This window comes from Physella acuta, unplaced genomic scaffold, assembly GCF_028476545.2.
Source record: "Physella acuta isolate Inbredline_101_S28 unplaced genomic scaffold, ASM2847654v3 ptg000928l, whole genome shotgun sequence".
NCBI lineage: Eukaryota > Metazoa > Mollusca > Gastropoda > Physidae > Physella > Physella acuta.
In genome coordinates, this window is record NW_026732445.1 from 388,256 (window position 1) to 415,118 (window position 26,863).

The window sequence follows — 26,863 nt, forward strand, 5'->3', positions numbered from 1 at the left end:
GTCACTCGGCTCTGATTGATTAGTAATTGAAATCAATTGGGGAAAGACTTAAGTATAAAAACCTCAACATCCCATTAGATGCAGTTTTAAAAGATCATATAAGACTGGTGTATGACTATGAATGACAATTACAGCTGAAAGGGTGTATATATTTTAAGTAAGTAAACGTTGAGTTCCCTATTGGACTTTGTGACCTAAAGAGCAAGTGACCTCAGCATATGAAGGGAGAGTGTGTCAGCACGATGCCAAGCCGCCTTTACTTTCCTTAACATAGTCAGGTAGCATCAGAATAGGGTGGAATCAGGGATGTACTACAACTCCAGCCAGGCACCCCAATTCAAAACTATCAGGTTAGCAGGCAAATGCTTTACCATTCAACATGCGATCGAAATGTCAACGTAATGTTAGTGAAGTATATACATTAAATACAGACAAAATTTAACTGTTTTTTAAAGTGAAGTAAAGGAATGACATAAAATATGACAAATGCATACTAAGCTAACAAAACAACAATAACAAAAAATAAACACTACTAATAAAGTTGCATGATCAATCATTTATTAAATGATTATTTTTACACAAAAAAAAGACAAGTTTCAAAAAGTATAAGCAAACAATGAAAACAGGCTTTCTTCATTCACCACCACCTACACTTTTAAGGTCAAAATTGTTTTTTTTTGTTCTCTTAGTTTTATAACATTAATGAACTCACTGCACTATAAAGTTGGAAATTACAGAAATAACTTCATTCTGTTTCTTAAACTACTATGGATAAAGATATAATTAGTAATGCAGTGGAGCTTACTAAAGAAAAAAACAACTTTTCAGCTTTATTATCTTAATCCACCTAAAGATCAGTTTGATCATCCATAGTTTTATGTTAATTTAAACAATACCAGTTCTAATATATCAGCTAAAAAACTTCACTCTCACATTATACAAAAACCTAAAATATACATTGCATAAATTATGCACATCAGTTTTGCTAAGTCTTATCTAAAAAAATCTATTCATCTAATCATCTATACTTATTCTAATCATCTGCTTTAAAATGGGACACAGAAGTAAGTTTAGTATGTGGAGCTGCTAGTCCCAAAAGCACAAGTTAAGTGTGCATTACCAGCAATCTAATAGGGGTTTACAGTTTATGGAATGTGAAGTCATAATGACATTCAATGGGGCAAAGGATGGGAATTGGATGAAAATTTTCAAACTTTATTAGAAATACATCTTAGTTTGTGGAAACTGAAATGGAATCAACAAGATATTATACTTTATTAAAAACATTTTTGACTTAATAAACTGTTTGCATAACCTGAAAAGGAAACCGATTTAAAATGTTTCACATTAAGAGATAAAATCTATAACCAATGTGAGCTTAAGTTAAGTTACTGCTATTAATACATGTTGCATGTAACTTACAAAGGGTTGAAGTTTTTAACTGTGCAAACATTAGCATAAAATTGTGCAACATTAAAATGTATATACTTTTAAAATAACTGGATGGACAAGCGAAAAAAAAAGAGAAAAAAATTATTTTTCACCTACATTTATCAAAAACGAATTTTTACTTTCTGATGCTCCACACCAATGTATGTTATCTGTTTTATGAAAAAATCAAGTTTTCTTGTACACACTACAATCTGATTAATCAAATTTTAATTATGGCTCATACTTATATAACCCAAAAATACAATGTAAATTAAACAAGCCCTAACCTAAATCCTGTGAAAAAAACATTTCAACCAAGGCACAAATTTGATGCCTTTCTCTATTGTTTAAAAAAAAACCCTCCTTAACTGACACCCTCAATGATGAACTCTACAGAAGCAATTCACCTTTTATAACTTTTTAGACATTTGATGACTAAAATATGTGTACACAATTCAAAGCTCAGTGCTTTATTAGGTGCCTATTAGGTTAATCTACTGCAATTAAAACAAGATTTACATGAATGATAGTAACTAATTAGCTTAGTTGAGCATCTAATCTTAAACTAGCCCACTCTACTTGGAATGCCTTACTACAAGCAGATCTAGCTAGCTCAAATACACAAGTCATCTTTAGTTTAACCAGGGTAAGTACTTTCCAAAAAAAAAAATGCTGTTAGGATCACAATAAATTAGACAAGCAATAAATAATAATGTGTTTTATCTATCACATTACACAGCAACACACTTGCAAAAAGCTGAAATTGGTCTGTGTTACGAACATTCAAATCACCATCACAACAGTGACATACGATACCATAAGCCCTGGATCAAATTCCAAATTTCGTTCAGATTATAATCAGTCACAAATTACAATCAGAATTAAGTAATACAATCAAATGTTGCATAAACCTTTACGTTTAGGAAGTCAGATTAGATTAAAATATATACATTTAAAATAGATTTAAATAAATCAATAATAACAATTCAGAACAATATTTTCTCTGTTGACCTTAAAAACCCAAAGGTCTCCAATAAGTTTCCTGGCTTTTGTATCTGAGTCTACCCAATTTGTAAATGTACCCAGCAGCATAAGTTGTAGTTTGTAGAAGCTGACTGCTCCTGAAAATGATGCTGATCACCACAGCTATCACACAAACTCAAATGCATCTTCCCATTTGGTCTGAAAGAGTTTACTAACAACACAAAGTTAAATCAGGTATACATGGCTAGTACTATGGGAGAGTGGATGCTCTATATGGGGGAGACTTGGTTATGTACCAGTACCAGTTATGTTCCCTTCTACAGTTAGAGTATTGTTATACATTTATTTATATAGTTAATTAGTTTTAAAACCCTACATTTCTGGAAAAATATTTGTAGACTTGGAAAAGAGAAAAATATGGAAATAACTGTTCATAGGAGTGAATGGAAAGTGGTTTAAAACAATCACAAAAACAATGAATACAATAAATAAAAAAAAAATTTATTTAAAAAAATAATGTCATGAAAATGTTTTCTTATATAAATTAGGAGTGGTAGTATGGCTTACTCAGTAAGGCTTACTGAGATATCACAAGAAAAATGTAACTTGATAAATAAGTGCAAACAACTAGGTAATTGTACTTAAAAATAAAAAATGCATGCACTTTTTATGCATGAATTGTGTTATCTACACTGAAAAGCTAAAAGCCTGCAACCTTGTGTCTACATAATATAAAGTGCACAATTCATTTTTAATTTTCAGATAATTGACAAAAAAAAGAGGGTTTCAGGTGGCTGAAGATAATGATACAAAGATACGAGTTTTAATTTGTTTTATTACAAATTAAAACAACAGGTGCAAGTTATAATGTGTGATCTAATCATTGTTAGAACATTGTTATAAGTCTTAAATTAGCTATGTGCAAGTTAAATGTTACTGTTGAAATCTTGTTTTACCTTAGAGAAGAAAACATTTTAAAATATTGCACTACTAAATAGTGTTGGAAGATCTTGTACAGTGGGCTGTAGTAATATAGCCTGATTTCTGGCTTATTGGAAAGTTGAGTCTGCTGTAAAAGCCCCTGCAAGCCTGTTGTCCCCATCTACAAGATAACAGTACATTCTCTGAGGCAGGACTTTAGAGTAGGGGGCAGGCCTAGGGACCATAGCTCTTAGAATATACTCTCTCAGGGCTGCAGAGGGAAAGTCAGAGCATGAAGCGGACGAGCGCACCTCTGAGGCTGTGGTTAGGTGGCCTCTGTGGTTGCTTGATTTATCCAGGTTCAAGGCTTCGTCGTTGTCCTCGTCATCCAAAATCATATTATTAGCTCTCTGAGCTGCAATAAACATTTTATGTATGATGGCTCCAGCTGGACCACAAGCTCCCCCTGTGACAGCAACTTCTGACTGTGTTAACAAAGCGGTGACGAACCTTTCAATTTCTTCCTCCTTACCCTCCTGTTCCGGACATGACAGGTGATCACTTGTAAACTTTGATCGCAGGGATGTGGTACGAGCAGATACAATCTCTGCAAGTTCAATTAACCGAAGGATCTCTGAATATTTTTTCTTATCAAGAGAAAAATTTCTGGTCACTTTGGCGGCCTTTGATATGATTGGATCAATAATAGATTTAACGTTGGGGACACTAGTCTGGATAGACTCTTCAACCAGTTTTACAATGGCAGCATGCACAACACACGGCATTAAATGGAGAACTACTTCGGCAGGTTTCATAGAAGCCAAGTAATGAAGCACTTTTTCAGCTTCTTTAGTGTCATCAAACAATCGCTTCTGGCGCCGAGCTGGAACTGGCTTAGCGCTCTGCCATGCCTCAACCCACATATTACCAGGGATCTGCATTCGTTGGCTCAGGTGTCCTCGTTTTGGAACCAGGGGTTTGTTTATTTCTCCTTCACTAGTTTCTTCTTCTTGCTCTCCCCCATTTTCAGTTTCTTCCCCCTCAACCACATAATCCCTAGGAGAGTACCACCTGACAAAATCTTCCAGGATACAGCCAGGGTTTGCAGCTTTGAAAGATTCCATATCAGAAACAAGACAGGCACTCTGCATGCGAGCTCGGATCTGTGAACCCTCTGCGGACGTCCCTAATTTGGCTAAAACCTCTGCATGTTCTTCCAACATGTCCTCAGTCATTGGTGAGGGCTCTTGTGTTATAGGGATATACAGCTGCTCTCCATTTGTTAGTAAAAATACATTTTTCATAGGCACCAACCTGCCTTCTGGGCGATGGGTTAGTGAGTCTTTGAATAAGCTTGAGTCTTCACTAGTTTTCATGCGCCCGCTTGCTAATTTATCCCCAGTGTCTTGGCTCTCAGACCCAGCCACATCCGCAGAGTTGGAATGTTTTTCTTCCCCATTGTTTGTTTCATCTGCTTCACTTCTGGCTGACAATCCTCCCCCCTCTTTGCCATCATCGCCTTCTTCGTGGCATTCAAAAAACTCTTCATCGTCATCACTTGAGTTTAGGAGGCTGGCTGTCTTGCTCAATCGCTTCATTGCAGCAGCACTTAAGCCATCAGTAGATATGTTTTTAATGTCTGTGTAAGAGTCAAAACCTGCATCATGGATGTTTAGAGAATCTGCACCATAGCCGTAACCAGCAGACTCTCTCTTAATCTTACACTCTATGCAGCAGTTTAACATTTGAAGTTTTTGGTGTAAAATACAAGAGCCCATATTTGGTGTTCCTTTGTCAACATTGCATAATAGATGCTTGTTTTCCCAACGAAATCGCATTTCCAGAATGAATTCCTGCCACAAATGTGCCACACCAAGCAAGCCACCAAAGTTATGATTAACGTTACATAGAGCCAAACTTAGCTTATGGGTCAAGCTGTCTATTGGTGCAGCTTTCAGTTGTTTATTAACTTCTGCCAAAATTTCAGCTACTCTTTCAGTTTCTGATTTTCTGTCTCTCTCTTCATCTCCAACCTGCTCAGACATGGATGATGTCAATGATGTTGGTGTGGAAGAAACATTGGATTCTTTGCGTTTGGTTGAAGACAGAGATTTGGTACTACTCTGGCTTCTGGGAATTTTGGCATCAGGGAAGAGGAAGTAAATAATTTTATCTAGAAGGACATCTGGGATAGGGGCCTCGTCTGGTTTAAATTTTATCCTTGAGGTTGCTGTTGACATGACATTGCCCAGTGATGGCAGAGATGAGAGAGCAGGTACAGGCTCTGTAAGTCTTTGCAATGCATGGGTGATGTCTGCCCCATGTTTATCACCATCACTTTCAACAACCACTCTTTTCAGAACATCTTCTGTGCTCTCTATCCTATCGCACAGCTTGATAAAGTCTCTGAGGAACTCGCCCAGCAAACATTGAGGGTCTTCCGTCATCTGGAGCTTCACAGTCCACTGTGGAGCTTGCAAAGGGTCCAAATCCGAATAAAGGCTGTTTTCAACTATCATATCCTCAGATAGACATGGCCAGGTACAGGATAACTGGAGCTCATTTATTGGATCAGAGCATGCTCCAAAAGGAAGAAAATCAATATCGCCATACCCAACTTCTCCATCGCATATAGAAGTAAAATCTGGAGGCATCTGTGGCCAGTCAGAATGAAACCAGTCCTTGAGAATATATGTGAACCTGACAGATACAGACACGGGAGGCATGGATATGTATACACAACCTAACTTAGATTTAAACACGTCTAAAAGGCCAGCAAGGTGGCAGTATTGGGGAGGCAATCTTCGTAGGTGAGACATTTCAAATTCAATAGTTGCCCCGCGCACCAGCGATGTGCCTGTAAACAGCTTTCTCCACTTGTGATGAAGCTGTATAAAAAATGGGATGCTACAGTTTGTGTTTCCCAGTGCTATGGAGGCAGAGCTGAGAAGAAGTTTTGCTTTGCCCTCTGTCTCAATCAACTGTTTTTCACTGATTGGCATGAGGGTGAAGAATTCTTGAAGTCCATACCATCTACATAGATAGTGACCATGTGATGGGAAATCATTTTCAAAGTTCATTAGATCCAGAAAAACTGTTGGAGTTTTATGATCCTCATCAACTTCCTCCACATCCTCACGTTTAGCATTTACATTTGTAGTAGTAAACTCTTCATTTGTTTTCAAATAAAAATAACTGCAAGTAAATCTGAAATCTGCAAAAGACACTTCCTCAGATTTTTCTCCCCAAGCCCCAGAATTATACTGATCCTTCATAGCTGGTGGCCTAGGTTCGTGGTTCACAAGTTTCCATTCATGAATAATCTCTTCCAAACGGGCAATAAATCTCTCCCATTCTGAGGCTGTTGTAAAATCTGTAATTTCAAACACGTCTGCCTCATCATCAACAGCTGAAATTTTTTTGGATGACATTTTTCTCCGCTCTCTCTCCTGACCAGAAAGTGCATTCATGCTAGCATGTTAAAACTCAGCAATCTGCAATAGGCATTTAAAAAAAGTACTTTAGACTTTAAGAACAAGCCTACTTTTAAGTACTTTAGTGTTTAGTACTGTGAGTGTTTAGTACTTTACCTAAGTTTAACTAACTTACTAAGTTACTAACTTCCTAAGTAAAATAGACTACTAAACTGAACTGGGCATATCAACCACATCTATCTTATCTAGCCTAGATATAGTAATTTAGTTAGAAGGTTAAGGTAACACTAAGGAAGTGTAGTGTGTAGACTGTACTGTTTGTTGAGTAAGAATTTAAGAAGCAGCCAAAAACCACTTGTCAAGAAAATGAAGAAATAGAGTGTAAAAAGAGGCGCCTAGTTTTAAAACGTAGGTCTATGACCAAATTCTTGATTTATCAAATATTTGATGTAGATTAGAAATGTTAAATAGATCTAGAATATAGCCTAATAATAATATTGCAACAGTAAATTAAAAAACAAAAAAGACTTGTTATTCCACGTTTTGAGTTTTGATAAGTGTAAGCAATTCATTATAGATCTAAATACCGAAACGGTGGGCTAGAATTTAGACGTAAAGCCACTCAAATAACAGGAAACATTTATCAGTTTATTCTGAAGCAGTATTACTAATTATATATTAGTTAGGCCAGCTTTCGTTTCAATGCAGATAATATGTAAGTTTTATTTTATAAAAGATGTGGAACGTTAATCTCCGTTCTTATTTTTAAAAAGACATGACGATCAAAGAAGTTATACTTGAAAGAACAAATTGCCCCTAATGCCATATTATATATTAGCTTTAAAAATGCGTATGCCTAATATTACACTATTATACTATTATACTATACTAATATAATAGTAATAAAATTACAGTAGGCAAAATGCTATCTGCATAAACACTAGGGGGTCATCAACACTTTTTTTGACGATTTTTACCTTCCCCATCCCCTCCGACACACGTGGCACAAAAAGCCAGCCCCCCCCCCGCTAAAATGACGTCACACCTCAGCCTACAACCCCCCTCAAAATTGCAGTTGAATTTTTTTTTACAACATCGATATTTTTCTAAAATCTTGTCTGAACAATTTATTAAAACAGTTTTATAATGCAAATGTGTGACGTCGCACCATCTTAACCCCCCTCCCCCTCATCACACACCTTCACAAAATTACGGACCCCCCTCCCCCTACGAGTGTGACGTCATTTATGGACGACCCCTAGATTAGAGCAATGTATTAAATAACTTATACTCGTCTCTCTTGGACATAGCTGCAGGGGGTGACTGTTTTTCATTAAGATATTTTACTCCACGGGGGAGGGTTGGCAACAATAAGATTGGTTTACGTATCTATATATATAATTCTCTTCTGGGAGCCGTTAGAAAACAAGCTGCAAACGCGCCTTACAATCCCCTCTCTTCCTCTCTGTCCCCACCCCACCCCCACATTGTCTGGTGAGCTGTGGTCAAGTTAATGTTTACAAATCGTAGACGGGTTTAGTGACGGCTATCAGGGGCAGATAATTTAGTTTGAAACGATTTTAAACCTACAGGAGGTTACTAAGAGGAGGCTGCTTTCACGGGGGGGGGGGGGGGGGGGGGGGGGTAGGGGTTGGGGTTGGGGGAAAGGGAGGGGGGGGTAGTGCTTTAAAGCAAATATTTTCAATGGCAGCATTGGTACTGTCGAATTCACAAATTATGAATTACTGAAAAGTAGAAAATATAACAACTAAATAGCGGCGTATGATACGCCGCGGGGCGGCTCGTATATTTTAAAATTAAAATTTAAAATATTTTAAAAATTTCGTTTGGGTGCTAATTACTATTACAGTGGTACCCGAGATACAAATTTTATTGTTAATTGGCTATATCAAATTTTTCGTATCTTTAAGCGATTTTTTTCCGTTTGAAAATAGATTCTATATTAGATGTTTCTTCATCCCTTTGAAAAATTTCAATGATTGTTTCAAATAGAGATCGAATTCCATCATTCAAGTGCAAAAGTAAAGTCGCTATATTTAATATTTAATTACTTTTTTTAGCCGATGGTATTGATAATAACGTGTAGACTGTAGAGTGTACTAGAGTGTAAATCTAGTCTAAATAAAATAAGCGGTAGCAGTTTATTTAATGTGCAAGTCATATTGTAAATATGATATAATAATTAATAGGCCTATACATTTGATATGTTTAACAATAATTAACTAAAATAAATACATTTACAATTTTTAAAACGAGTAGGCCTAGAAATCTAAGCTATATAAAAATCTAGTCTAAATATTCAAGCGCTAATTTGTTTGTAAGATTTAGTAATTTAGGCTAACTGAAAGGTCGATAAATATCGGCACTATGGTTGACAAAAAGTAGAATCTAGATCTAGTTCTTGATTTCTAGATAAATCTATATACTATCTACTAGATCTATCTAGGTACTGAAACCTTGATTAAATTAATAGTTAAACTACTTAGTATAGTTAGTAGATCTAGATCTAGTAGTTAGACTAGTTAGTTAATAGTTTGGTAATCCTTTTTTTGGTAAATTGATATGTTTACAAGTTTTAAGTTAGTTTTAACTTAGTTTTAACTTAAATTTTAAGGCAGGGAGGTAATCTATCGTTGGTAATCTATCGTTTTGGGTACGTAAAATCGCGACTTTTTAATATTAAAAAACTGTATAACAAAATCTGCAATTCAACTAGATCTAGATCTAATCTAGATCCGACATCGACCAATGAATATTGAATAAGCATAACACTGGGTTAGGGAGAAAACAGGTTTTTTGCACCTGACATATAGAATCTAGACTCGAGATCTAATCTAGACTAGATCTAGACCCAATGCATTTAATAAAAATAGTAGGCCTAAATATTAAATAATAGTAATCTATATATACTAATATAGGCCTAACATCTGACCCCAAAACATAAAAAAATGGCTTGGGGATTTTGCAAATCTTGTTAAATCTCATTATAATTTGTTTGCGAGTCTTTAAATAAATGGGTCCATTTTGTGTTATCTTATAATTACTATATTTTGCAATGAAATAGGTTAAATTAGGAAATATGATTTAGTGAAATAGGCTACTATAACTTTATAAGCGACTGTTTTTTAGTTTGTTTTCCTAATTACCAAATTTTAAAATAACTCTATTAAGAGTTAGTTCCTGCTTGACAGGAAATTTTGTAATTAATGTGAAAATGTAATTAAATCACTACAAAATATTTTTTAAAGTAACATATCCTGTTCTGTTTTTTTTTTAGTAAACACTGAAGTAAAAGAAAATCTGTTTTTGCTGAACCAGTAAATATTTCCCACGATGATTGCCTTAGCTGGGCCAGCAGGGTTTTGTAAGTAAATTCTTTAATAATATGATAATCTAGGCCTAATTATCATGTTGTTTTTTTCCAGATATGTCAAAACAATTATATCTTTGTTTCAGATGGAACACCTGTGACCAAGATTCTTTTGTGCCATGGTATAATCAGTTACTTTTTGTTTACCTTCCCACTGCAGCATTTTCATTACTTGTTTCATTACAACCAAGATGTCTTTGCAAAGCAACAGGTATCTATCTAGATATTTATATATATTTAAAACTCAGCTTTGTTTACAAAGTTGTATTCATATATTTGTCTTTGTACGTAATCGAATGGGAAAAAGCACATTAACTTATACCAAACTAACAACAAAGACCAAACTGTGCATCATATATGGAAGAGCTTCGCTTCAAAATAAATGTGTAAAGATAGACCTTTTATTCCAAAGTTTTGATAGTGGTTTACTTTTGTCACTTCAGGATATGTTTGCATTGTGAGTTCAGCTCCATGACCTATCACCTATATTTTCCTCAACTTGAAACTAAAACAAATTCCCATCTGTGTTCAGTGGATTCAGGGTCACCCAAATAGGAGTTCAACAATTATGCTCTACCTCATGAATATGTCATCCTTAAGCTCATTACTATTATATAATTGTTTATTACAGTTGAAGAAAATGTTTATGTCCAAACTTGTTTTCTTGGATTTACCTGATTTAATCTTCACATCGCTGCTTATCTACAACTTCAGAATCTTTGAAAGGCGATTTGGTTCAAGAAAATTTGTGGTATGATTACAGCCTTACTAAAATGCTTTGCACATATTTTTTCAAAAAACCATATGCTTTTGTGTCTTGTTTTTAAAGTATAAAAGAAATTTTAAAACATACTATTTCTTTTTGTATCTTATTTATTGAAAACTTTAAGATTTGAGAACATTTTCTTTCTTTCAGTCTCACCTATTGGCTACTCTGATTTTGAGCAGTTTGTTGGAGCTGGTGGTTTTTTCAGTTCTCAATAAGCTGGACATCAGATTAGGAGATATGCCAACTGGCCTGTAAGCTTTACACACTACATTACCTTAGCACTCATTCACCTTACTATTAAGTATGATTTATGAGTGATTGGAAAAACACTGGGCATTACCAAAAACTTTTAAAAATTTTAAGCTTTGATACAAAAGTATCTTCTACCTTGTGGGGGAAGGGTGCATTAGAAAACATAAAGGACATCTTTGAAGGTTCACATAGAGGCCACTGACTGAGCTATGGTTGGCTCAGTTGGTGTTGTCACTGAATCTCCTGAAGCAGGTTGGGAAAGTTCCTTGGTTTTCTAATCTCAGAACTCTTTTGATCCCATTGATCATAAAAAACAACCCTCAAGATGTTAAGTTAATTTTTTTCTTAAAAGTTTGAATCCAATATTTAAAAAAAAATCTGAATTAAAAATGTTTAAAATATTATCACATAAAATATTTGACTTTTGCTGTTATGATTTATTAAAATTGTGAATTAAAAAATAGCAAAGTGTTTCTTAATTTTGATTCCATTAACGTTTTAAAAGTATATTCAAACCAATTTTTAAAGAGCTTTACTAAATTCTATTTACAGATTCAGCCTGGCTTTCCCGCTGTATGTCCCTTTTTATTGTACAGTACCCAGAGTGGCACTGATCAGTTTAATGGGTGTGCCAGTTACTGGTAAAACACTTAACTACATCCTCGGACTGCAAATGGCCAGCTCTAAAGTGGAGAACATGCTAGTAGTTTCCTGCGCAATTGTAAGAACTTAATCTTTACCAGTACATTATGCATGCTTGCATTGGTAGCTGTTTAGTTAGAATTAAATGAATGGTCAACATGTTTTATTTGTTGAAAATTTTAACTACTTAAAAATAAAAATTTAGTTTCTTGTCCTATGTTTATGCTTTTTTTAAATACAATATTTCTCTCTAGTTAGTTTAAGTTTAAGAATTATTATCAATTTCATTTTTAGGTAGCTGGGATGCTATGGAGAATCAACTTTTTGAAAATTCAAAATTTCCTTCAAGTACCAAAACTTGTGGGTAATCAGTTTGACTACTGCTTGGGTCGGTATTTAGAATCACCTGACTCACAAACCACATCATTGCCCATGGGAGCAACTTTAGAACTTCAGCAGAGGGAGAGGCTGGACAGACTGGAGCAGCAGATGATGTTCTCAGCCATACAGTCAAGCAGAAGAATGGATATTGGTAGACCACAACCCTTGGTAAGGGCTATACAAAGTTTAAAATGACCAGGGCATTCAATGTTACTTAAACTCTTAAACTACTACTTTGCTAGAATCACTACCTTAACCTTGGCTCCCAGTCTAATCCTGATCTTACACTTTCAATAAAAGTAAGACCAGTTAAAACTCAATTTCATATTATATATTTCAACAGAATTTGGGCAATAGCATATTTGGTAACTTAAATGTTAACAGAAACCCAGGACCAAATTTACAGCCAACAACCAGTAAGCTATTTTCATTACCTTGCATCATGTTAAAAAATAATTTAAACAATTTTATTCTTTAAGTTCTAAAATCGTACACATAACTTACACTTAGTACTATTTTTTAGATGATGCAAGCTTGGTAGACACTACTGAGAGTGTTGTTTCTGAAGATCAGGTTAGTTCTTTTTAGTATTGAGTATATTGAAAATCAATAGAATAACTTTAACAAAAGTTCTAAATTTTATTTCTTGAGAAATAGTTTTAAAATTACAAAAACGATACTGGTATCTGCCTGAATAATATGAATCTTATATTGTATCGTTATTTATTTAGGTACAATTAACTGATATATTAATTGTTTATTTATATTATTGATGTATTTGATTTTCCACATAATTCTATAGTTAAAAAAAAAGATAAAATATTGAGGAAAAGTTTAATTAATTTTTTTGTTAAAAAAAAATGTTCAGGTAAAACAGTTTGTTGAAATGGGATTCAGTGATGCAAGGGCTAGACAGGCACTTCGGTCAGCAAATAACAATCCAAGGCTGGCCACCAATTTTTTGCTGCAGGATATGTGATGGAAAATTATGTCTAAAATGATTACCCAAGCTTGCATGCTGTGAAGTGTATTTAAATATTTTCATTGTTACATAATGAAAATTGTGTTCTTGATCGACAAGTGGTCATTAATGCATGATGTGAGATTCATTGTCGCTATAGTTTAGGATAAACAAACATAGCGATTCAGAATGTTTTAAGTTAAGTTGGTTTTATCGAAATTTAATTAAGTTTTTTAAAAACATTTTCTTTTCCAAAATAAATTTGGATCTTGTGTTATGAACTTAGTTAGTAGACACTATTCATCATCTTGGAATCTTTTTCTTTATAAGTTCCCATTATAATTTAATTATCACTCTGTTTCAAATCTAAAATAAATTTGTAGTAAAAAAAATTAAAATATTTTCTTAGCCTTTAACTCACAGGTCCAACCAAACTTTAACTTTCATGCAGTTGTTTAATCTTAGCAGGATAGACTTAATAAAACTGACCAGGGTAAATTGAGGAAGATATATGCTGCTACATAACACATCTTTATAAACACAAAAGTAAGATGTTCTGTTTACAAGCAGTTGAAGCTCTAATTTTTTCAGTCATTTTAAAATTAGGCAGCCTTGTGTGAATGTGTGGGTAGTTGTGTCATGTCTTGGCCATATGTTTGTTGGATAATTTGTAATCCCTGACCTCACTATTCTAATACTTTAACATACTTACTGATGTTAAGCAGGGCAACAATGACTCAATGTTATGTCTTAGCTGAAAAGCTTGTATTGTACAGTCATGTCTATTTTTAAAGTTTATTATTTATTTCATGAAACTGCTCACCTTAGATGGAACATGAGTCTTTTTGCAAAGATTTTTCAAAGAGTTTTCTATTAAACTCAATCTTTAGCCTTTTGTTTTGAGTTTGGGTGTAACTGCAATATTTAAAAAAAAGCTATTAATGTTTTTTAGTTTCTGAAACCTTCATGACTTCTTCATTAGCTATTTAATAGACTGTGAAAACATCCCAAATTTAAAATACTTTAACTCTGAGGTGGCTGTTTTTTTACATGATTATTTTAAGACCCTGAAACACATTTGGATTTATCACTTCCCTTAATTTAATGTATTTTAAAAGCAGAAACATTGAACATACTATAACCATGTTAAAATAATACAATCAAATTAACCAAAGAATAGCTTTAAAACTGGGGGGAAAACTGTAAATTCCACCAATATTGAACAAATCTAGTCTTAAACAGGGCTAAAGAAAGAGTACATTTAATAATGGTAACCGAAATAGAATGCAAAGAAAATAGATCCACTGTCAAGATGAGTCAGTTTTGAGTGGCCACTGGTCAACAAATTCTGATTGGAATGCTTTGTTAAATAAATATTTTAGTTATATGCTTAATCAATTGAAGTATTTTCATAATTATGTTTTGAAAATGTTATATATTTATATATTGTTAAAATAGCTGCCTTGTTAAACTATATTAAAAATAGTTTTTTTTGCTTTTCGTTGCCTGAAAGCTTTGGCATATCATGTGTATATATAAAAAAATCTACTGACATTCCTTAATAAGAATTAAGAATAATTTTGATTAACTATTTAGTTGTAATCTACATCTTGACAAGATGTTTTGTTAAAAATAAGACCAATAATTTTTAAATCAATAATTATGTTCAAATGGCATAATACAGAAATAAGCTCTTGCATAATGGGAATATTATATAATATAGCCTGAACTTAAAAAAAATGTAATGTGGAAATGCATTTTATTAGATAAAGTGGCCAGACTTTTTGATTGATTATTGAGGTTCACATGAATTTAAAGCATTGTTTTGTTAATAGTGAGACTTGAGTAATTTTAAATTCAGCTGTGTGCCAAAGTATTTAACTTTCCTTAAAAGATCACTATAAATATCAATGTTTTCTTTTCTGCTGTGTCAATTTTAATTAAATTAATTATTGATTCTATGTTCTAGTTTGTCACTTGGTTTATTATTTAAGAAAAACAGAAACTTTTGAAATATGTATAAATAGTTAAGCTTAAAATAAGTTCTTTTATTTATATCTAAAGCTATCTAAATGTAATGGTGCTTCATGCAGTGTCCCTTGTTATTTACAGTCTAATCCTAAGTTAGAAAATGTTTACCTGTTTTTTTGTGTTAAGATCATATTCTGATAAAAATCACAGTATTTTAACTTTAACAATAATAAAAAAAAATATTCCTAACATTATTAAAGTCACTGAATAATAACATCTATAAGAAATTATGTTAGGAAATATTGTTCTTTTTTTGGATGCAAATTTTACATAATTTTAATCTTTTCAGCAGCTGAGCTTAAGTATATGTTTATGTACAAAGCAACAGCATAATAAATAAGTGTTAAATTGTTGCTGAACTAGAAACTCCACACAATTATCTAAAAGATGTGTTTGTTTTGAGATTTTTAAAAATTCACCTGATTACAACTGTGTGAATATAAATATTTACAAACATGCCAGGTGGATGCTGGTGTTTTTTTTACACTGCTTGTATGAAACTCTGGGTTGCCAGATGTTGATAACTCTGCGACATGTGTCATCAAGAAATATTATCTTTAAATGATATTTTTCTTCTCTAATTTAACATGACACTTCTTCTTGTTTATTAAATATGCAGAATATTAAGAAAAAATGTGTTACTTATTTATACAAGTATGAAACGTTGATTGTGATTGTAAATTGTGCTTTTAGAAATTGAAGTACAAAGAAAATATAAATACTTGTATATTCTAGTTCCACAGCAAAGTCTAAAGAACACATGAGTAAAATCACAATTTAAAAAGATTAGTTGGTCCTCTATTTGAAGCTTTAAAAGTTGAAATAAAAATGCTACAATTTTCTGCTGGTCAAAATCTACTTAAAAAAAGGCCTTGAAGAGTACCAAAAATGCATCAATTATAAATTTTTTACCAATGATAGAATCATATTAAGTACTGGTTGGCCTAGGATATCACATTGATCAACCAAATCCATGCATCTAACCAGCATGCCACTGTAAGTACTTGACAACTTGTTGCACCAGTCAGTGGAAAAAGTGACGGCTGCTTACCCTGAACAAGCAAACAATGAAGTAGTGGACTTAAAAGTGTCCTACTACAGCAGCTGGCACTCAAGAGGTCAAACTTCAAAATCGGGCATAGGCTGCATTATTGAGTATCGCTCAGGACTTGTCAGCTTTGAATGCCTATCCAAGCAGGCAGTTGTCACAATGTGGTCATTGAGTCATGTGCCCATGGTCTCAGCTACCGTTCTGTAGTGTCAGACAGTAACACAAACACCATCAAGGCCATTCACAAGGCAGACCCATGTCCTGGCTTATTCAGGCAAACTAAGGAATGAATAAAGGATGTTGCTAAGTGGTTGATCACTGTTTTGCCCAACAAAGTGAACAGGAACAAAACACAAAATAATCCTAGGTGGTCGAGGCTTGGGTCCCCTAACGCAGGACAACTTTAAAAAACATACTACACAAAGGGTGTCAGATCTAACTATAATGTGCCAGACATGCAGCAAGCAATCTGGCAGGTTTTTGGCATTATATAGAAAATATATACTTTTGATAGTGTCAACCCCCCCCCCCCCCCCGGGGAAAAAAGTCTGGAAGAAACACTGTGGCCAAAGGTGTTGGTTGCTTTTCCTAAACACACAGGTTCAGCACACCTGAATCCTGTTGTGGCAGGTTATGTTCAGAAAGTTAACAAAAACTAATATTCAAGGAACTTTTACAGCAACTCAAAATGTGAATGAAAGCATTTACTCATTTGTCTGTTCCAAGGCCACACCTAGTGGCAACTGTTACTGTGGTGGTTGGAGAATTTAACATGGGGTCCAGGTCCTCATGGGAATATTTGTTGCTTTTAGGGTTATCTTTAGGACATGAGACTGAAGAACTGGGGCGGCAATTTGACAACATTAGGGTTGTGAAAGCAGAGATTGCTGTTAGGGTGTTAAAAGAAGGAGAGGATAATTAGGAATGTTGAAAGAAGGAAAATAGATTTGTTTTGATAGAACATGGGGGTTAGCAGAGGGTTCTACTAAGTTTAAAAAAATTTACTGTAGGAGCAGCATATTTCATTTCATCTGTTATGTTGGGGATTTTAAAAAGTATTTTTTTTTTAGCAGTAAAATATTAAGTTTTGTAGCTAGTCTTGAAATGTGGCGTCCTGTCTACTAAATTGCATGTCTAAGTTTGAATGCCATTCAATTATACGTTTTTACAAAAAAAAATTCTACTCCAAGACACCTATGTCAAAATAAGAGAGCGCACTTATGTTTTTGTCAAGTATTTTTTTCCTAACCACAGCTTAAATTATTTAATATACATACTGCTAAATGTGTGTGCAAAGTTTAATTAATAGTCTCCAAGTACATTCAACTTTTTTTTTTTTTTGTGAATTTTAATATTTGTATCAAATGAATTTATTTTCTTCAATAAAAGTATAATATATATTTATATTTTTAACAATGATGCATTATAAAAATCTTATTGTTGGTTTGTTGTTACTATAGATATAGTTTTTTAAGATGAAATTCAGAAAAAAAATCCACACCATCCTCTGGGAGTTAAAAATACTTGAATGGCGATACGCGAACTCGGTTTTGACCATAATTATGTAGATTTTTATCGAGATCTAGTGTTTTATTTTCGAAGGCGAAATTTTGAGCTATTCACCGCCTTTAAAAATATTGGTTTTATGCATGACTGCCCTTACACCGGTGGGTCTGACCGGATATCCGAAAATCTTGTTTATCATGTGATAAATTATATTTTAGAAAAATGGCATCAACTCTTCCGATCATCGTTTTATTTGTTTTAAATGTACTAGGTAATGTGAACTTATATCTATATATTTTAGCAATTTATTGAACTTAAATAACTTGAAAGGTTTAATAAATTTGACCTGTTAGCTATGCAAACCTAATTAGATTTATTCTTGGGTAAACTGCTGTGGTTTTCATAGCTTTCTTCTTCGACTTTTTCTCAGCTGATCCTTTTGTTTGTTTTTGTCACTAGTGACTTGAGTTCGTTGCACTGTAACTTGGTGGTGCGTGACATTCTCTTGCCCTTGTGAATATTACTAACTGTGTAGTAGTAAACAATGGGCTTTTACAATTTTATTTTTAAAATGACGTTCTTGATAGGCCCCTAAGTAAGGTCTAGTCTAAAAACTCTAGTTAAAAAGTAAAGTATGAGTAGTTGAGTTAGATCTAGTTCAGTAGTTAAATCAATATTCAATAGGCCTAATCATCCTAATGCATTCAATTTAGTTAGGCCATAGGACTAGTCACAAGTTTAAACATTTAAAAAAAATTGTTCTGCAATCATACTATTACTATTTTAGCATTTTTTGGGATGGGGGGGGGGGGGTCCTCCCAATAAGTATAATAATGATCATAATGTACTTAATGTAGGCCTATAACTATAAAAACAAGCAAAACGAATTTCAGACTTTAAATGTCAGGAAAAACAACAATTTTAGAGCTGGTATTTAGAAAAGTCCTATTTTGCAATGAACTTGAGTGGTTTATTTGAAGCCTTAACTCAAAGAATTAGAATAGCTTTAGCTTTGGCACTCTTGCTGCATAATTCATTGCATAGGGCCTAAAAATTGTAATTTTTTTTAGCTGTTCATCTTGTCTATTTGTCCTATCACATAGGACTATGAGTTGTTTCTTTATTACATTATCTGTAGCACTTGCTATGTCAGACATATGGTCATCAGAATCAGTTTCCAATTCAGATTGACAGTAATCTTCACCTGACTCCACAAACCAAAGCCATTGCTTGTCCCAATGACAATTGTTTAGAATGCAGATTTTTGTCACTCTCAACCCATATTTTCATCATAAATTTTAAATGAAAAATAAAAAAATTAATTTGTTGGCCCCACTATGACATGAACTCACCAGTAAGCAAATAGTACTTCTTACATATGTTTTGACAACATTTTCCTTATCTTGTTGTCTGTCCTGCAACTAATCAAATACTTTTTTTATTCATTGTTTACAGTAGTTCATACAGATGGTCAGCAGTTTCATGTGAAGCATGCTCCACCATATGTTGTTTTCCAGCAGCAGTCACCAGACTCTCCTGTCAGTTCAAGCAATCTTCACAATGTTTTGTCAGGACCCCTAGGCTTAAGCAGAGTAAGTACTGAAATGTATTGTTAGAGAGAAAAATATTTCGAAATGTTCAACAGATATTGCCAAACTTTTTTTTTTGAAAAAGCACATTTTCTTACTGGTTCTCCTATATTTTGATAATTAAATCTGTTTTCTTCTTTTTTAGAATGGCGCACTTCTACATTCCAAATCAGTTTTGAAAAGACCTAAGGCCAATGTTCTAATCACCATTGTCACTCACGACAATCAGAACCTACCAGTAGACAGCCTAGCAAGTTATAAATTAGACTGGGTATGTCTTTGTTCATAATCATGGTGTATCACATAAAAAATACCAGCAGTCTAGAGTGATCAATCTAAAAATAACATCAATTGTTGAAAGTTTATACATTTTCATCTATGCACAGGATGTTCCATTTGTTGATGTGGAGTATATGATGAACAACCTGCAGAGCAAATTTATTGACAAAGATCCACTTATGTTGGATATAGTATCTGCTAACAAGGTGCAGTGGGTTTTTTTTACTACTGTAGACTACAATGTTGTCCAGCAGCAAATTTATTGGAGAAATTGACTACTAGTTCTTCTATTACTTACATTTTTATTAACAACATAAACTGATGTAGTCGTACTATAATTGTTTTAGTTGTTTTTAACTTTACTGGCAATCCAGAGCTTTCCTTTGTTAAAATCTGTATAAAAGATGGATAGATTGTCTATCCAACCTTTCTTTTTTATAGCAATACATGGTAGCTGTTTTAAAATCTATATGACATCTATTTTTGACTCTCTACCCAGTTCTTTGATGTGAAGACTAGCTCCTCCCTGTTTGAAAGCCTCCCTACCACTCTGGATTCTGCACGAGAAAGATTGCTTGACACCGACTCCATCCTAAAGAACCAACTGGGGTCTTTGAACTACACCCTAAACTCAGATGGGAAATTATTGGGAGAAATTCAAGTTCTCTATGATGCTGTTAAAATTGTAAGTATACTAATTTCTTGCTATATTTTATATGTTTATTTATGGATAGTTCCCTGATTAACCATTAATGTCCCATTCATTCTACCAAAACTCCACCAATGACGGCCCAATGTAAGGAGCATAACTCTGTATGATCAAATGAATAGTTTCACAAAATATTTGTTTTTGTCTAAATGAAATTGAAAATTAAGATAAAAAGTACTGCTTAATGTTGGGAATAAACCTGGCTTTCCAACAGTATTAAATAGAATATATAATATTCGGTACAAGTACAGTATAAAAATAAAAAAATGTCGGAGAAAATTCAAAACAGGTCATTTTCGGTAGTCAACTTTATTTTTGTCTAAACAACTATGAATCGAATTTAACAGTTTAATATCAATTTGGTTATGTTTAACCATTAATGTCCCATTCATTCTACCAAAACTCCACCCATGACGGCCCAATGTAAGGAGCATAACTCTGTATGATCAAGTGAATAGTTTCACAAAATATTTGTTTTTGTCTAAATGAAATTGAAAATTAAGATAAAAAGTACTGCTTAATGTTGGGAATAAACCTGGCTTTCCAACAGTATTAAATAGAATATATTATATTCGGTAAAAGTACAGTATAAAAATAAAAAATGTCTGAGAAAATTCAAAACAGGTCATTTTCGGTAGTCAACTTTATTTATTTTTGTCTTAACAACTATGCATCGAATTTAACAGTTAAATATCAATTTGGTTATGTTTAACATATATAATTCATAAAATACATGCCTAGATACGTTTAGAGGCATTAATTTTTTTTATTTTTAATATTAAATCTACTAAAAATACGACAGATGAGTCGAAAATTTCGAGATAGAAAGAAACTATTATTTTTTATCTTTCAAAAGCGCCATTGAAATTACAAGACCGGAAAAGGATGCTGAAACCATCCGACTTCCTGTTTAGTTAAAAATTAGGATTTGTAGGCCAAATTTTAATGAAACAAATTTAATTTTTCTATGCGTATTGTAAGCGGATGGCAGCGGGCGTTACGGGACATTAACTGTGTCGGGCGGCAGCGGGCGTTACGGGACATTAATTGTTAATGAAAATATTAAACATTTTTATTATTGATGTTGAGCTGCTTTTTTCAAACTTTTGTTTGTTTTTTTTGCTTCGCAGCTAAAGGGAAGTGCAGATAACCTGAAATCAAAAACCCCAGATCTGCTGTCCTTCACCTTTACAGGTTTGAAAGACATTGGGGAGGAGTATGGTGTAAATTCAGATCAAGTTAAGGATGCAACAAAATTCCTTACAAAACACTTGGATGCAGTAAGATTTTTTCTGATTGAGTATGATAAGAAAGAAATATTTAGGAAGTTCAACATACTTCTTTTTTATAAAATAATTAATCATCTTGTCCCTTCTGTGCCCACTGCCCAGGACACATGGGTCTGCCAATGTTTTAAATATTTTGTGATATTATTTTATAGGTGACAGATGATCTGAAGTCATATTATAAGGGGAATGTGATGATTGAGTTTATTGTAGTCCCAACAGTGGAGAAACCTTTTGTCCGCAAGACAAGAAGTCTCATGGCAGATGTACCAAAGGATGGGGTATGCTCAAACCTATTTTAACAACTATTTTAAAATGAAAGTTGAATTTAGTGTTGAATTGCCATGTTTTTTCCATTGTAAACTAACATTCACTTTACAAAATGTTTAAGGTATTGTTGTATTTGTTTTTTATTTGTGAATTTTTTATATACTGACTGTTTATGCATCAGATTTTTACCCCAAACCATTGTCTGATTTCCAGGGCAACCCACTAAATCTGGAGATAGACTGGGATCAAGATTTCCCAGCCAGCTTCAACATAGTTCTCTGGCTCATGATCGTGTTGTCTATCACAGTTTTCTTTGTTGCTTATGGTATCTGGAACATGAATCCCAACCTCGAGTCCATCCTCTACAGAGTTCCACAGGATGAGCTAGCAAAGAAGATCAATTAATTTCTTGAAGTAGACTAGCAGTTTCATTTTAGGCTTTAAAACATGGACCGTTTCTTTTTGTAGAACCTAATATCCTTTTATTTTTATGTTAAAAAATTGGGTTGCATGTTGATCAGTTCTCAAACTTATTCTTGAGTCAAATTGTTTAAAATTGCAGAAATTAATATTTTAGACTGCTAATGCTGCAATCTCATTTTTTAAAACTGTCTTTGTGAAATCTGGAGTGTTATGTATCAAGTAAAGGGTATGTAAATTAATGTTATAAATAGTCAAGTCCTTCCTAAATCTTTTCATTCAGCAAACACTGTAGATGAATTTTGTGAATAGAGCACAATTTTTTTTTTTAAACGGGGTAACTGTCAAGTAAGGTTCCAAAGTTATTTTTAAAAAAAAGGTCTGTGATTGCGGTTGAAAATATTTTGAGTTAAAAATGTGTGTGTATAGAAATTACACCAGCTGTATATTAAATATGTAATTTAAAACATTATTTCCCGTTCATTAAATTTTTTCTTTTGTCATTGTTTAATTGAAGCGTTTAAAATGTGTGGTAAGAATACAGATGTAGTATATCATCACCTTTTTTTTTGTTTGGAGTATGCATGAATGACTGACAAGAATTGGTTGTAAATCACCCATTCAAGGAACTTTTTTTTTTTACATTCCAGTGACAACTGTAATATTTTGTTCATGGTTGCAATTCTTGTAAGGTTGACAGAATGTGTGTTAATGTATACATTAAATGTAGAAATATTAACCAAGGTATTTAGCAATTTTTTTTTATTTGTTTGATTAGCCACATCTATGTAAACTGTGATTTTTTTTTTATATTTTAAATGTTAAATTGGCTAAAGTGTAGAGTTCCAGTGGTGTTTAAGAGAATGATTACTGAATCTATAAAATGGAATTTTTGTAGATTGTCCATGACTTTCATGCTCCATTAGTAAAGGATAAGATTTATTTATATTGATGTTTTGTATATTAGTCGGATATTTATTTGTACATGTATCAAAAAAGCTAATAAATTTTCATTGATTTATTGATAATTAGTGCTTTTATTTTCTGTCTCAAGATAATGAGTTGGATGGTATGAAGGAATAAAGTTTTTATTTGGTTGTAATGTCTCAGCTGTGTTAAATATCCCTTATATCAGATACTGATCTAAAGGACCTTGGTGCCTATATAAAAGTAGATGCACAGACAAATTTATAAGGAAGGTAAAGCTAAATAATTTGATTTTATTACAGGTAGATTTATTGCATTGCTGTTGCGAAATTTACACCATGAGTACCATGTTTTGATGTTAAATATTTTGGTAAATGATGTTCATCTTAGAAGACCATTCATTCACTAAGCAATCAATATAACTTCACAATTTTGTTTAAAAAATAACTTGCAAATATAAAGCCAAAGTCATGTAGAAACTTATTCAACTAATTATTACACGATTGTAGTTCTATTTTCAGTTAGATGGTTCTGTTTAAATTAACAAAGGTAAAAAAAAATATACTCAAGCTGAGGCTTTGAACTTTTTTATACCTCAAATACATTACAACAGGAACTTAAATTTTACATTAATTTATATATAACTTTTTTTGGTATGGTTGTCTTAATATTTTATAAATTGTCAAAAGAATCTACTACCAAGTTTAAAATCTATTCAGATTATTTTTAAAAGTGAGTACTTCAATAAATTATTGTTGAAAGAAAATGGCAGGAAAAAAGCCTGCAAGGTAAGTAAATCTCAAATTCCGTGTTACTTTCAGACATTTCCTTGGGGGGGGGGGGGGGAAGGGTGACACAAGTAAAAGTAGCATATATAATATATTTTCTATATAAATTCCATTTTGTCCGGGATTTGGCTGTATTAATGCTTCGCTTCATCCGAAGACATTGCCTTAAATTAATTACTGATTACATTGACACAACAAAAGCATGAAAAAGGCTGTTTTAAACAATTTTCGCAGAGCGATAGGTTACAATCTTCATCACTCTTTCAAGTAGCAGTACATAGTAAGTACATACATAGCTTAACTTGAAACTTGGATAACTAATAAATAAGAACTAGATCTAGTAGCCTATATGACTATATGGACACAATCTCACATCTTTTTATACAATATATTTTAGTTTTACTTACATTAACAGAAAGATAACTATATTTTGTTATATAGCCTTACATAATTAATTTTGTTGACTTTAAAATAATGTAATTATGAGTTTTCTCCCTTAACCTATTTAAACAATGATCAGCTGCAGGAAGCTGATTCCGGAAGTGTGTTACCTACCTTACCATCTATGGATTTGAAAGAAAGTTACAGCACATAGACGAATTTCATGCGGGATATAGATCTAATAATTTTTAAAACTGAACTTTAACAGACGTTTTGCTCGTTTACAGACGTTAAAAATAAATCTAATTGTAACCATGGAGACTGTTCAATATACGTGGTGTTTACGTTAGCAGTGGTGTTGCAATTATTTCGTGTTGTATTTGTAGTTTCAGTTTTGTTCTACATAAGATCACAAATGCATAGTTTCTTTCAGACATTTTTCAGGCACTCGAGGAGGGGGACTGACAGTAGTTAAAGTAGGCCTATATATTTTCTATAGGGTTATAAATGATATACTTTGTCAATGCCCCCCCCCCCCCCCCGACAGATAGGCCTACCCGAAAAAGCTCTGAGCAAGGCCACAATAGTATTAATACTTTTTACAACCAACATAATGCATCATATTCAAACACTATAGCTTGTAACAGGTCCTAACTTTCAAGATAACAACATTTCGGCTCACATGGTATCGCCCCGGCTTTCATCAGGCAAACGTGTAACATAAAGACCGAAAGGTTCTAACCAGTGTTTCTTTCCGAGTTTTTTCTCCGGGAGAGGGGGTGGGGGCGCACAACAATTTCCAGGGGGAGGGGTGGCACTGGAAAATTACACGTTTTCTATATAATTTCCATTTCGTTCGGGGTGGGGGGGGGGGGGGAGGAGCGGTATACTTTCTAACGAAAAGAAAGAATTGATCACACTACCATCACTTAGAGAAAACTTTCCTAAACTAACTCACAGTACGTACATGTTCTGATCCAACATTCCGTCCTCACATCATCCACCGTCTCAAAACTCTCGCCCATAAATCAGCCACCATGTCCACGTGTTTGAAGCCTGGTCCTGTAAGTCACGTACCTACCCCGACACCAGACATTCTGAATCTAACCCCCCCCCCCCCTTCTCAGTACGGTATTGTCACCCCCCCCCCCCCGTAAGTCTCATTTATAATGTAGTCCTACAATTACCCTACACGCTTACTGCTTACACTTACATCCTATTGACCGAGATAATATAATTTTTGGGATTGGGGGTTTCAGTTCACACAACTTTTAAAGGGGGGGGGGGGGGGGGGGGCTATTGGTGGGTGAGGGGGGGGTGGAGAAAGGTAAAGTCTCAATCACCCCGCCCCTCTAAAAATAAATCTAATGATTTTTAAAAAAATTGAACATAATAAATAAAAATAAATTTTACGTCACATTTAACTAACCACTCCCATCTTTGACGGAATACATACTCTGAAATTTTAAAATAAAAATGTCATCTCTTTTATTGAAGATGCTACAAGACCAAAAAAAAAAAAAAAAAAACTTAAGTTGCTTCATTACCTCAATGCACACAGGTGATTTTTAAATTGTTAGATTAAAAAAATAACGACACCAAAAATCCGAAAAAAAAAACCGATTGGAGGCTATATATGAGTCTTACCAGATTTTTGTGCGAATTCATCCACAGAACTGTCACGGTGTATAAAGGAACACAAATAAACATACGTGTGAATTCCATTTGTTTGTTGAGTTGCGAATCCATCCTTCCTTTGCCACAAGTAAAATCATGCCGATTTACAGAAGGACCTACACATGTTGAGTAGGCTCGTTCAATGATTAGTGAGGATTTGCATAAGGTAATTAAATACTCCCACACACTTAATTGAACTGTTTAAAAGGAGATAGAGTTCATTACGAAGTTATACATTGCTAATTACTGCCACATCAACTAAATAGGCCTACAATTTAAAATTCAAATTAACTAAACAATACATCAATTTTACACACGTAATAAAAAAGTGAAACATTAATGTAAACATTAGATTAAAAAAAGGAAAAAAAGCTTCAACAAAACTTCTAAGGCTACTTGTTACACTTAAAATATAAAATGTTCATTTTCTACACTTAGGCTGAGTGATATTTTTAGAATGCGTCACTTCCATCATTGATCGCGATTGGCCTTTACGATCCCCATCGATTGTTGCTGCTCTCTGTCGACTGTCGACCGTATACGTCGTCTTCCCGCTGTATCGAGTGCTAGAAAAGTTTGGTTGTGCCAGTTGTAGTTCGTAGTTCACACGTAGTTTAACAGTCCTATGTGTCTTAGGAAAAAAATCAATTCATACTCATGTTCGTGAGGTTTTTTTTCCCCGTTGTAAAAAATGTAAGTCGATTAGAGGTGGACGGAAAAAGGAAGCACTCGAGTAAAGCGTTAGTCTTTTCGGTAAAAACAAAATTTAGAAGTAGACTCCGA

The 26,863-nt window shown here is 33.6% G+C and overlaps 3 protein-coding genes across 4 annotated transcripts; 2 read left to right on the forward strand and 1 right to left on the reverse strand.

Annotated features, from left to right (window-relative positions):
- Window positions 1-548: 548 nt before the first annotated feature.
- Window positions 549-6,824, reverse strand: LOC131953535 (rab3 GTPase-activating protein catalytic subunit-like). Its single transcript, XM_059316756.1, has one exon. It carries the CDS (start codon window positions 6,804-6,806, stop codon window positions 3,465-3,467), a length of 3,342 nt encoding a protein of 1,113 aa, XP_059172739.1. The 5' UTR covers window positions 6,807-6,824; the 3' UTR covers window positions 549-3,464.
- A 2,307-nt stretch (window positions 6,825-9,131) lies between these two features.
- Window positions 9,132-14,490, forward strand: LOC131953539 (ubiquitin-associated domain-containing protein 2). Of its 2 annotated transcripts, none has more exons than XM_059316760.1 (10): window positions 9,132-9,237; window positions 10,069-10,155; window positions 10,248-10,372; window positions 10,793-10,912; window positions 11,078-11,181; window positions 11,735-11,903; window positions 12,119-12,373; window positions 12,549-12,621; window positions 12,729-12,778; window positions 13,074-14,490. In XM_059316760.1, the coding sequence occupies exons 2-10, from the start codon at window positions 10,125-10,127 to the stop codon at window positions 13,182-13,184; spliced, it is 1,038 nt and encodes a 345-aa protein (XP_059172743.1). In that variant the 5' UTR covers window positions 9,132-9,237; window positions 10,069-10,124; the 3' UTR covers window positions 13,185-14,490. The 2 variants fall into 2 exon arrangements, with proteins under 2 accessions (XP_059172743.1, XP_059172742.1); XM_059316759.1 differs by having other exon boundaries at window positions 9,195-9,328.
- A 3,435-nt stretch (window positions 14,491-17,925) lies between these two features.
- On the forward strand, window positions 17,926-23,335 carry LOC131953532 (renin receptor). Its single transcript, XM_059316750.1, has 8 exons — window positions 17,926-18,025; window positions 19,210-19,346; window positions 19,489-19,614; window positions 19,730-19,828; window positions 20,122-20,307; window positions 21,462-21,611; window positions 21,773-21,898; window positions 22,101-23,335. Exons 1-8 carry the CDS (start codon window positions 17,977-17,979, stop codon window positions 22,290-22,292), a joined length of 1,065 nt encoding a protein of 354 aa, XP_059172733.1. The 5' UTR covers window positions 17,926-17,976; the 3' UTR covers window positions 22,293-23,335.
- Window positions 23,336-26,863: the final 3,528 nt, after the last annotated feature.

Coding starts and splice junctions, on each gene's coding strand:
- LOC131953535 (XM_059316756.1), bottom strand. CDS start 6,806: ATGAATGCACTTTCTGGTCAGGAGAGAGAGCGGAGAAAAATGTCATCC.
- LOC131953539 (XM_059316760.1), top strand. CDS start 10,125: ATGATTGCCTTAGCTGGGCCAGCAGGGTTTT. Junction 11,904..12,118: donor TAGTAGTTTCCTGCGCAATT/GTAAGAACTTAA, acceptor TTTCATTTTTAG/GTAGCTGGGATGCTATGGAG. Junction 12,779..13,073: donor GTGTTGTTTCTGAAGATCAG/GTTAGTTCTTTT, acceptor AAAAATGTTCAG/GTAAAACAGTTTGTTGAAAT.
- LOC131953532 (XM_059316750.1), top strand. CDS start 17,977: ATGGCATCAACTCTTCCGATCATCGTTTTATTTGTTTTAAATGTACTA. Junction 19,829..20,121: donor ATATAGTATCTGCTAACAAG/GTGCAGTGGGTT, acceptor CTCTCTACCCAG/TTCTTTGATGTGAAGACTAG. Junction 21,899..22,100: donor CAGATGTACCAAAGGATGGG/GTATGCTCAAAC, acceptor TCTGATTTCCAG/GGCAACCCACTAAATCTGGA.